The following is a 12,864-nucleotide window of genomic DNA, read 5'->3' as shown; positions in this document are numbered from 1 at the left end:
TCATGTTATTACAGAAGAGGAACTTTGGGCCAGAGTGGGTAAGCAACTTGCCCTAGATCACACAGCGAGGCAAGAACACACACAGCATTGAAATCAGGTCTCTGGTTCCAATGCAATCAGGACTCTTTCTACGACATTTCACAAAGTCATTCCATGACACAGGCCTAACCCTCTAGGAACTTGCTTTCTAAGGTCAGAGGAAGGGAATGGGGAATAGGAATTGATATTTCTTGAAGACCTACTCTATGTTATTGGGCTCAGAAATCCTTTTATTTAATCCAACAACCTAATGAAGGAGTCATTGATTATCCCCATCACCCACCTGGGGAAACTGAGGCTCAGAGAGGTTGAAGTAGTGTTCTAGGTCATAACTGCTCCTGCTATCACACAGCTAGGGAATAGAGGAGTGAGATTTGAATGCAGGTCTGCTTGATACCAGAGCCCATGTTCTGCCCACTACACTTTTTTTTTTCTTTTTTACACGTGAAATTATTTTCAAACATTATTTAACACAAGTCTTACAAATATATCACATTAGTTGTGGAGGAAGTTAGATATTTTATAACTTCAGGGCTATAATTTGTTATTGGCAACAAAAGGCAAAAAACCTCACTGCCAGCATGAGGGCACAGTTTGAAGCAACTGAAATCATACAAGCATTGCTTCATAAACACCGATTTTTGAGTGGCATAGTTTCAGAAAAGATTGATTTTTAAAGGATATTTTAATTATGCTCTAACAGGTGTTTGGAATGAAATGCTATATTGCAGCTATCCGTATGAAGGTTTGGTCAGCATTGATTATTCGGAATGTCTAGCTCTTCAAGAAAGCAAAAAGGAAAGTGGCTTGAAATAGACAAACTCTTGTGGCATATAGTTTATATGACTAGAGGTTGTCATCAAACCTTGAAAACAGTCTTGATGTATTTAAGTGAAAGATGGTGGACACTAAGCTGTTATAGGAACAAACTATCTGTGTAGCTTATCCTTGGAAATTAAGTTACTGAGTTAAAGTTCTTAGTTTTAAAGACTAATAATAATCCATTTAGATCTTCTTTTCAAATCAGTTTACTCGTGAATGACTGCCATGTATTCATTCTAATTTGTCAAGAAATTGGCATGAAAAGTTGGAAATTGATCTTTTTTTTTTTTTTTTTTTTGTGGTACGCGGGCCTCTCACTGTTGTGGCCTCTCCCGTTGTGGAGCACAGGCTCCGGACGCGCAGGCTCAGTGGCCATGGCTCACGGGCCCAGCCGCTCCGTGGCCTGTGGGATCTTCCCGGACCGGGGCACGAACCCATGTCCCCTGCATCGGCAGGCGGACTCTCAACCACTGCGCCACCAGGGAAGCCCTGCCAAGTCCTTTTAATCAGTCCAGCCTCAGTGGCTGGAAGGAGGTACCCAATGGCAGCTTAACCCCTCAGCCCCCAGCCAGGCTGGATTCATGGGTGTGTGACCTGTGCAGTCCCACGGGGACAATACTGAGGAGGGCCCTGTGCTTGATTTAATGCTCTGATGTTGCGATCTTGAATTTCTAAATAATTTTTTAATTAATTTTTTTTTATTGGAGTAAAACTGCTTTACAATATTGTGTTAGTTTCTGCTGTACAATGAAGTGAATCAGCTATAAGTATACCTATATCCCCTCCCTCTTAGACCTCCCTCTCCCCCACCCCACCATCTAGGTCATCACAGAGCACCGAGCTGAGCTCCCTGTGCTATACGGCAGGTTCCCACCAGCTATCTATTTTACACATGGTAGTGTATCTACGTCAAACCTAATCTCCCAATTTGTCCCACTCTCCCCTTCCCCCTCTGTGTCCACATATCCGTTCTCTACATCTGTGTCTCCATTCTTGCCCTACAGATAGGTTCATCTGTACCATTTTTCTAGATTCCACATATATGCATTAATATACGATATTTGTTTTTCTCTTTCTGGCTTACTTCACTCCGTATGACAGACTCTAGGTCCATCCACGTCTCTACAAATGACCCAATTTCATTCCTTTTTATGGCTGAGTAATATTCCATTGTATATATGTACCACATCTTCTTTATACATTCATCTATCATTGGACATTTAGGTTGTTTCCATGTGTTGGCTATTGTAAATAGTGCTGCAATGAACATTGGGGTACATGTGTCCTTTTGGATTATGGTTTTCTCAGGGTGTATGCCCAGTAGTGGGATTGCTGGGTCATATGGTAGTTTTATTTTTAGTTTTTTAAGGAACCTCCATACTGTTCTCCATGGTGGCTGTACCAATTCACATTCCCACCAACAGTGCAAAAGGGTTCCCTTTGAACAAGGGGCTCAGCATTCTCATTTTGCATAATTTTACAAGTCAGGTAGGTGGTCCTAGCTCCTAGATTTGAACACCATTTCTGAGTCCATTTCAGCCGTGGTCTGCCATTGGTAGCAAAGCCAAATTGCCTCTGAATCTCAGAGCTGTTCAGTCCCTGGTCCTCATGTGACTCCCACCCCTGCAGCCAGCAAAGTCCTCTGGATTTGTGCTGTCCAACTCCTATACATCCTACAAAGCCCAGTTAAGCACTGCCTCTATTTTGAGTACTGCCTCCAGCTCCCCAGGCAAAAGCAGTTCCTCTTTCCCCTGCAGCATCAATCAGCAGAATAACACAGTGGGCTCCAGGGCCAGACTGCCTGAGTTCAAGTCTCTGCTCTGCCCTATGTGACCACGTGCAAGTCATTTAACTACTCCCATGCCTCAGTTTCCTCATCTATAAAATGGGTATAATAAAAAGCACTTCTATGATTGTTATGAGGATTAAATGAGTGAATACATAAAACATTTAGAACAATGCCAGGTATACAAAAATGTTACCTATTGTTACTTTTACAACCATTTCTCTCCTAATGCTTATATATTCTGTTTATATCATTATCTTCAATATTTATACTATCATTAAAATACAAGACATATTTTTCTATTGTTTAAGCCAGGAGTCAGCAAACCATTCTGTAAAGGACAGATAATAAATACTATAGGCTTGGTGGGGCCTGCATTCTGTGTCCTAACTACTCAGTTTTGCCTTTGTAGCACAAAAGCAAATGTGGAAACAAATGGGAGTGGCTATGTCCCAATAAAACAATAAAAGAACAGACAGGGACCAGATTTGGCCCACCGGTCAGAGTTTGCTGGCCTCTGGCTGAAGTGTTCCAGTGCTTTTCTGTCCATTTTAAAGTTCAGACTCCTCTAGAAGACCTCACCCACCTCTCTCTGATCTCATATCCCACCCCTCACAAAGATGCCCACATCCTAATCTCAGGAATCTGTGAATACATTACATGAGACAAGAGACATTTTAAATTAAATTAAGGATCTGGAGAAGGGATAATTATCTCGGATTATCCTGGTAACCCAGTATAATCACGTGTCCTTATAAGAGGGAGGCGGGAGGTCAGAGACAGAGATTAGGAGATACACTGCTGGCTCTGAAGATGGAGGAAGAAACCACAAGCCAAGGAATGTAAGCAGCCTCTGGGAGCTGGAAAAGACTAGGAAACCGAGTCAGCAGGTTGTTTTAGCATTTATATCCACTTACCTGAGTAGCATTATATCACTGATTTTTGATTATTCATTGTTAAGCATCAGATGTTGATTTCCCATTGTGGAAGATGATAATGTAGCCCCTGTTTAACCCTCTCCTCTTTCCCCATAGAAGCAATGTGGTCGCATATAGTATTTCCGGCTAGATCAACACTCAGGGTTTGCATTATAAAGATGATGGAAACACTGCACACAGCTGGGCCCCTTTGTCACTGTGATTACTCTTCCTTCTTGCCTAACTTGGATTTCCCCTAGCATTAATAATTACCTTGTCTTAGTGTTTCCCAGTTTTCTATCTCTATACATATCAGCCCCAAACTTATTACAGATTTTCTAAATCTTCTCTCAATGCATTTCATTGTCTTCACAATTAAATCGCCACCTGACACTCTTATTTATCTGGTTCAGCACCAGGACCCCCAGGCCTAGCACCTGCTTGGTGCCAGTTGGTGCAAAATAAGTATTTGTTGCCTGAGTCTGTCCTTTGGCCTTGGGAGTTTGCTGTAAGGAACATTTGGGGGAAAAAAATCTGGAAAAGCGCTTTTGAAAAGCGGATAGCAGGCTCTATTTTCAAGACTATGGCAATTAGAATTCCTTAGCACCTGAACTCAGAACCCATCATTCACAACTCTAAACGTGCAGAGAAAGTTGTGGAGCAAAAGTCTAGAAACAATGCGGTTACTGTTACTATCTGTTAATACTGTGAATAATTCTGTTAATAACGTGATTTGTTGACATTGCTTTTAATTGAAGGAGAGGCTAACTTTCAGTTAGAAGTTTAAAATGTATGTTTGTGTATGTAGAGGTATATGTTTGTATACACACACACACACACACACACACACACAGAGTCATTCTCATTGTTCACACTAGTTATGCTCTATGAAGCCACTGCAAACACTGAATTAGTGATCACTGAACCATCGTCGCTCGTAGGGGAAACACACAGATAGGTTCCTTTGAGCTTCTGGTCCCAAAATTTTCATCAGCCAATCACTATGGTATAACTTTGTTTTATGTGTGTTTCTGTTTAAAGACACTTTACTTAATATATTGTTGATTCATTGACATTGAACTCATGGCTAACAACACTGTAACTCATGCCTGAAGGAGACTCATCTAATACACGTATTTCCTCCATAAGGCACATCCCAGCCTTCCTGCCCTTAGGAAAACCAGACAGCACTTCGGCACTACACTTGGTGGATGTTTTAAACAGCAAAATCACTAAAAAAAAAAAAAAAAAAAAAAAGCGACAACAATTCAAAAGCGTGGCACTAAATATGCCACGAAGAGGACCCTTGTTTACAGTCTGAGCTGAAACAAGAAGGCCGAGTGTCACCTTGTTCCACCTCAGCTGGGAATGTGTGCGTCAGGGGACCCAGATTTTAGCTCTGCACATGTCCTTGAATGACCACGAAAGCACCATGAGTATTGAATTAGGGGTACAAATAAATGTTAGCAAGTAGGTAAACCTGCATATACAGAATCAGTGAATAATGAGGATCAATTGTGTGTGTGTATGTGTGTATTTTTTTTCACATTTTTTAAGGAATGGAAACAACCAAAATTATGATCCATAGGGGTTGATAAAATAAAACACAGCATCTCCAGGCAGCCACTACTATATATGATCAGACAGAATGCACTCTAAAATACACTGTTGGTTAGAAAAAGCAAGGGCAGATAAGCATATGTATGGTGTATACAACCATTGTGTTTTATGAACTCCAAAGTTCTGGATTCTCTTGGGGAGGGACAAACCCAAGGACCTCTGGTAACACTGGGTCGACATTCTCCCAAGGGATCAATTGTCTGTGGCAGAATCACAGCTGTTCCCTTGAATGGATACTGTGGCTTTCCAATTTGCCGCAGTCTTCACCACTCCCTATTGCCACTCCTGGCCCACTTCACTGCTTTCTATTACCTGCCAGGCTCTCCTAGGCATTTGCATTTGTAGATCCTGGTCTGGGGTTAAGATGAATATCTCTAAACAGCCAGCTGTAGATTCACTGGCCATGCCTAAAAATTCATTAAGATAAAATACCCATGGGCATGGTTATTATGCTTATTAATAGCTACCACTCTTTTTCTGTTACCCTATACTTTCTTCTTTGGTTTCACTTAGAATGGCTGGGGGCTTAGTGGAAATTTCAAATGTAACTTACAAGTAGCACTTGTGTTCACTGTGCATTAACACATCATCAGGCACTGTGCTAAGAGCTTTTTATGAATTAACCCATTTATTCCTTACAACCACTCTGTGAGGTAGGTGCAGTTGTCCATTTTCTAGATGAAGAAACTGAGGCTCAGACAGGGTCAGTGGCTTTCTGTAGATCATGTCATGAGAATATGACAGAGCTGAGACCAGGACTCTGTTCTTTTCCATCTAGCACACAAGCCACCTCCAAAATGAAAACCTGGTCTGTCTGGAGCCAAAATGTCCTCGTGTCGCCTTGCTCAGTGCCTCCAAGTGTTGTCACAGCATCACTTAGGAGTGAAAGGGACCCAAATGCCCCACTATCACTTTACTTCCTCAGCCAGGAGAGTCAGCTAACGGTCTGAGGACCCCAATCTCTGGGTGGGTTCACTCCCAGCCCAGGCTCCCCGGGAGCCAAGACTGGGGCCCCCTCGTTAACCCCTCGCAGCCACCAGGTAACCTGAGAAGTCTTCCTACCACAAGGCCTGCACCGATGGGTCAGCAAACTGGGGGATGAGCCAGACGCCCTCACAGCAAAGTGTGCGTCAGGATCTCCAGGACCCTCCAGTCCTCCCTGGCTCACAGCTCCCAGTGGGCTGCAGAGGGGCAGCACCCCAGCTCCCTCCCTCTGCTGGTGGAGGTTCAGCTCCCAGACGCCCCCCTCTAGACCCCCACCCAGAGCAGACGGGGGTGCACAGCTCAGACACAGCCACCCCTTCAGCGTCCCCTGTGCAGACGACCCTTGACAAGTGTTTCCAATCCCTGCCAGCTTGCTGACTGGCCCTGCAGCTTCACAGTCCCCCAAGACACTAGATAAAAACACAAGTTTCCCCAGCTCTACCCCAGATCCACTGAGTCAAGAGCTGCTGGGGGTGAAGTCAGGCCATCTGTCTCTTGAACTAATGGCCCAAGAACTGACGTGCAGCCACGTTTGTGGAGAGAGGTCTAACAGAACCCACACTGGAGGTATCGGAGGTGGTTTTACGCAGTTCATGGTCAAGCAAGCAGGGCTCAGCAGAACTCTGGTTGATACTAACCACGGCGCTGCATCAGAACCTCAGCTGCCAATCACGGGCACCTGCACTGTGCCAACATCGTGCTCAGCTCGCCCCTACACAGCTCCTTCAATTCTCTCAACAACCCTGGAAGGTGGGCACAACTGATACCCCCATTCTACAGATGAGGAGACTGAGGCTGGGAGGCTTAACCAACTTGCCCAAGAACAAATTGCTGGCATGCAGCACAGCGGGAAAGCAAACCTAGATCTATGCCTCCACAGCCTCGCCAGCTAAGCACAGCGGCCACTCTCCTGAAGCATCTGTGCCCCTTCAACACTGCACTGTTATCAAAAACACCTTTAAAAACCCTGCAGGCCTCTGCCAGAAAGTGTTTCTCCCTCTTCTTCAGAAACAGGGTGGAAGGGATGAGGGCAGGTGGGGTCAAAGTAGGAAGCCTGGTTGGGAGCGAATGCAGGCCGTGGGTGAAGCAACCAAGGCAAACCCCTGGGAAGCCTGCAGTTTTCCAAGAGTCAGCACTGGCCCCAGGGAGAGTGACAGAGGCACCTGTTGGCCTGAGTTGCCTCCCCTGAAGGGGAGAGTCGCCTGACACCAGCATCTCCTGCCACTGAGTCCCAGTCCCCCAGACACTAGGGCATCAGTGCTTATCCCCAAGCGGCACTCTGGCCTCCTTGAATGATCAGAAGGATCTGCTCTAACCTCTTGTCCATACGCTCGCCCCAGTCTGCAAGGCCCTGCATGACCGTGTCCCCGACCACATCCTCCTACCCTCCTCCTTCCTCCCTGCGCCCCACCCACTCAGACCGTCTCCGACCCTCAAAACACAAGTGGTTCCCACATTAGGACCTTTGCCCTCGCTGTTCCCCACCTGAAACTCCTCCCCCAAATCCCCCTCGGGGCTTGCTTCCTCTCATCACTCCGGTCTCAGCTCATACCCCGAGTGGTTGAGCCAGGGCGGACAGGCTGCAGCTCTTTTCCTCCAGATAGATGCGCTAAATACGAAAGATGCCAGCCATTCCCCACCCCCTGATGCCACAGTCCGCGGTGGGGCAGGGGATGGTGGGGCTGCGGCTGGCTCATCAGTGAAGGCCAGCGAATGAGGGTTGGGCCCTCCAATGGCCTCAAGAAATTTAGGTCCAGGTCTCACTATCGACAAAAACTCGCTGTGCGCCTCTGGGCAAATCTCATGACCTCTCTGATTTCCTCCTCTATAAAAATGAGGTAACTGGACTTGAGCAGTGGGTTCTCTGCTCTGCCAGGACACACATGTTAGTCATGACATATGAATATCTAGCTTGCAGGGCTTGCTTGGTTCTTAGTCAGATATATACATAGTAGTCATATATATGAGTATGTGTGTCTGTATATATAGATATACATATACATATTCATATACATACATATATATATGTAACCCTCACAACAACCCTATTAAGAACCATTAAGTACCATCATCATCATTCCCACTTCCCCACTTTATAGTGAGAACACGGAGCCATGGAGAGGTTAAATTTGTACCTGAAGCTACAAGCTAGTGAGAGGCAGAGCTAGGATCGAAACCCGGGTGGTCTGGCTTGTAACCCCCACTCTAAGGAGGCTTTCAATGACATAACTCGGTGGACAGTCCCTTCCATGGATGAACCTAGATTCTAATGAGACCTGCAGAGAAGTGGAGTCACATTTGATATGGAGGCTGGGGACCAACAGCCTGTAAGTCAACACAATCAATCACAGAAAGGTAAAATTGAAAAATCCCTTAAAACATCCTCAAACCTATGCATCTGTGACTTGGTATGCAACGCCCCTCTAAAGCAGCCTCTGTGTATAAATGCCAACTAGATTCTGAGTGTGCAATACGGACAATGCAGGGGAGAGAATGGGCTCGGCAAAGCGAGATGCTCACACCGTCAGGGCCACAGGGGAATGAGACCAGTGGAAGGATTGGCAGAGTCCCATGTCTATTCTCACCCTCACTCTGGAACACATCCATTGGGTGGATGGTGGTGACCTCACCTGCACTAGATCCCCCAGTGCTAGTTTTCCTCCCGAAGCGCGTGGTTGGTTTCTCTAAGCTACGTGCACAGTATGAGATCCCAGCGCCAACAGCCATGACCACCCCTGACACATACAATTCACGCTGGCCATAACCAGCTTGTCTGTGTGCTATTGACCCAATTCTCCACCATAATTATCACCCTGCTGCCGCCCCACCCCCTCAAAGCAATATTTGGAATACAAGTGAATGAAAGGGAGATGTTATTACAGAGACCAACTTGAATCCACTTTCATATTAAATAATATGAATCATTCCCGATTTTGATGCTCTATGAAAATTTCCTGCAACCCTTGTAACTGACCAGGTGTGTGTGGGGGGCAGGAAGTACAGTCTCAGTTATCTCTGAGGACACTTCCTGGCCCAAAGTTCTGGGACAGAGGTTGTAAACAGGTGGCCCATTGGCAAAGCCAGCCCACAAATGGACTATATTTGGCTGGAGCTCTGTGTATATGTGTTCATGTAAATTAGGTGCCAAGGTTTAAAAATTTGATATTTCACATAAAAACCTAGATTTCCAGCTTCTACTGAAATGTAGGAAAGTCTGGCAACATTGGACCTGCATTCTCCCCTGGCAACAGTAGACAGAAGATGGGTAGCAGCTCCCCCCCTCAGATGGGCCATTTTCTCCAGTTCACCACACTCCCCACCATTCCCTACTGTGCTACACCCAGGACTTTTCACACATTAACAGTACTTGGTCGACTTTGATTGGCCTTTGAGTTTGCAACCACAGTCCTAAATGTCCTGTAATACCTCTTCTCAGACAGAGGGCTTTTGTTGGGAGACACACTCTGGCCAAACTGATCTCTCAGTTTCTCCAATAGAACACACTCTATCTGACCTCAGGGTCTTTGCATATGCTGTAAACTATTCCTCTCTTTTCTTCATCATCTCTGCATCACTTCTTTGGGAAACCTTTAGCGTTCTCCCCAGTTAGAACTTCTCTGATTTACACATTCTCCTAGTTCCTTACATGTCTCATTCTTCATAATTTTCAGTTTTTAATTACACATTTCTTTAAGTGATTTTTAAAATGTGTATGTATTTTTTTTTACTTCCTGAAAAGGTAGTACCTTCACAGGATCAAATAGCAAATTCAAGCGGTACCAAAGGGAAGTGTGTAATTATTGTTTTAGTGGCTGTCTTCCCTCTTGAGAAGAGGGTTCGTTTATTTTTGGTTCATTCCTAGACGCAAAGTACTCACCAGTGGGACGGACCCATTCAATCTGTTGAATAGTGAGTGAGACAGGAGTGGGTGTAGAGGTGAAGAAGGAAGGAGGGTGTGTTAGTTTCCCACTGCTGCTGTAACAAATTATACAAACGCAGTGACTTAAAACAACACAAACTGATTACATTACGGCTCTGGAGGCAGAAGTCTGACATGGATTGTACTGGGCTAAAACCAAGGTGTCAGCAGGGTTGTGCTTCTTTCTGGGAGCACTAGGGGAGAGCCCATTTCCTTGCCTTTTCCAGCTTCTAGAAGCTGTTCTCACCCTGGGCTTCCTCCATCTTCAAAGCCAGCAGTGGTGTGTGAGGTCCTTCTCACACTGCATCTCCCTCTGACTCCTCCCCTGCCTCCCTCTTCTACGTGTAAGGACCTTGTGATTATATTAGGCCCACCTGGATAATCTACCCTCCCTTCCCTATTCTAAGGTCAGCTGATTAGCAACCGTAATGCCATGGCAACCGTCATTCCCCTTTGCCATGTCACCTGACACATTCACAGGTTCTGGTGATTAGGAGATGGAGACCTTGGCGGGACCATCACAGGCACTTGTATTGCACTTTGCTTTATTGCAATTTGCAGATGTTGTGTTTTTTTACAAATTAAAGATTTGTGGCAACACTGTGTCAAGCATTTTTCCAACAGCATTTGTTCACTTCATGTCTCTGTGTCATGTTTTAGGAATTCTTGTAATATGTCAAATTTTTTCATTATTATTTGTCATGGTGATCTGTGATCAGTGATCTCTGATGTCACTACTGCAAAAAGATTGCAACTCCCTGAAGGCTCAGGGGATAGTTAAGATTTTTTAGCAATGGGTATGTTTTAATTAAGGTGTGTACAGTTGTTTATTTTGATATAATGCTATTGTACACTTCATAGACTACAGTATACTGTAAACATAACTTTTATATGTACTAGGAAACCAAAAAATCTGCCTGACTCGCTTTACTGTGATATTCACTTCATTGCAGTGGTCTGAACTAAGTCCACAAATTCTCCAAGGGATACCTGTATTCTGCCCACCACAGGGGAGATTTTCCTGAACACCGAAAACCCTCTGAATGATTCTAAATTGAGTTAGTATCTTCTGCCTATGTATGCAGGTCTTCAAGGAAATCATGACACCAGCCACCAAATATGACACAATACGGTTACTAATTGTGAAATTTGAGGGTGATTGTTTAACACATTGTTTAACACAAGCCAAGACTTCCTCACCAACGGAAATGGCATCTACCTTCACAGAGCTGTTATGGAATTAGAAGCAATTCTGTCTGTAAAATATTTAGTTCAGGACCTGGCACACAGTAAGTGCTCAATAAATGCTGGTTTGTAAAAGGGGGTGGTGCAGAACAAGATGGCACCAGGTATCACTGGCAGTTTAGGGGTGCCAGCCTCAGCATCAGAACATTTGTTCAACAAATGTTTAGTGAGCACCTACGCTGTGCCAGGGACAGGGCAGGGGCAGGGTGCATGGAACAGCAAACACATCAAAGAGCCCTGCTCTCATGGACCTTTTTCTTTAATAGGTTGGATCTTGACTCTAGAAAAACAAAAGAAAAAGCAGCTCCACTTACGTGCAGAGAATGGACTGGTCCTCTCGATCTGAGAACAGAAAGAAAAAAAGAGCCATGAGTTAGAATTTGCTCTGAGCTGAGGGTCTGGATATGGTGCCTCCCAGGCCTCCCATTTAAGCTCCTACATGCTGGCACCCCTGGGGGTGACAAGAAGCCAGCTGGGCTCATTGCCCAGGTCATAGGGGATAAGACCAAAGCCAAGAGGGCAGCAGGGCTCTTTTAGATACTTTTCCTGACCTTCTAAAGCCCTGGAGGCAGCCCCAGAAAGATACCGGAGACTGACGTTCAGGAGGCAGTGAGAATCCCTGCCCCACTAGCTCTGGAGGGTCCCAGGAGACCCACTCTGCCCAGATTAGGTCACAGACAGAACACCAACTTTGGATCCAGACAGACTGGCATTCCAACTTGGCCACTTCCCACCTCTATGGCTTTGGGCAAATATTCTTAACCTCTCCATGGTTCAGTTTTTTTATCTGGAATATGGGGTAGTGGACATTTTTGGTTCGAAAATCCAGTATCCATTTCCTCTTCTTCCGAGAAGAGCATTCTATGGTCCTTAAGGATCCATTTTCCCTGCCCACTCCACCCCACCACCCCACCATCATGTACAGTCTTGGTGGGACTGACCCACAAGCTACCCCAGCCAAGAGGCAACAATGTTTCCTAGGCTATGTCAATCAGAATCTCTGAGCTCAAACTCTGAGCTGGATCAAGGATGGAGAAGCACAACGGAGGCCCTGAGGGGGCCTCACTTCCTGCCCCCAGAGCCCAAACAGCCCCGTTTTCTAACATTTTCTGAGGCTGGCTCCCCACTCTTCCCACCCCATCTGTGATCTCCCCAATACTCCTCCAGAAATTCCTTTTCTAGATAAGGTCTCTGTCGCTTACCACCAGAGAACCCTGGTGGGTGCACAGGGCATCGTGAGGTTAAACGTGATTAAGCAGACATTACTGATCACCTTCTACTCTTAAAGTGGCCTTAGGGGGTGGAGTCAAGATCCCCTATGAGGGACACGGGGGAGGTTAAACACCTTAGTCATCAGCCAGTTAACCATAACTGAGAAAGCAGAGCATCACATCCTCTGCTGGGCAATGGTGAAGCGGCAGGCATTTCTTAACTCCATTCCCTGCTCCATTCCCACCATCGCAACCCTCAGCCTCTTACGATCAAAGATCTCCCGGGATCTTGTGACATCCCCCTCCAAACCCCTTCTCAGA

The 12,864-nt window shown here is 45.5% G+C and overlaps 1 protein-coding gene across 3 annotated transcripts in view; it reads right to left on the bottom strand.

Moving 5' to 3' along the window:
* The window catches only part of MYH11 (myosin heavy chain 11), a 127,970-nt gene that overhangs the window by 65,509 nt on the left and 49,597 nt on the right, over positions 1 to 12,864 (bottom strand). For all 3 annotated transcript variants that reach the window (XM_022552363.3, XM_022552364.2, XM_022552366.2), the window contains exon 4: positions 11,647 to 11,674. In XM_022552363.3, the coding sequence (XP_022408071.2) occupies positions 11,647 to 11,674 (28 nt within the window). The remainder of the gene's footprint in view (positions 1 to 11,646; positions 11,675 to 12,864) is intronic.

Source organism: Delphinapterus leucas, chromosome 15, assembly GCF_059928025.1.
Source record: "Delphinapterus leucas isolate spDelLeu-1000000601 "Yukka" chromosome 15, BTC_Dleu_Yukka2, whole genome shotgun sequence".
NCBI classification, from domain to species: Eukaryota; Metazoa; Chordata; class Mammalia; order Artiodactyla; family Monodontidae; genus Delphinapterus; species Delphinapterus leucas.
Note: the sequence above shows the minus strand (reverse complement) of the source record. Positions and strands in the feature narration are given on the sequence as shown.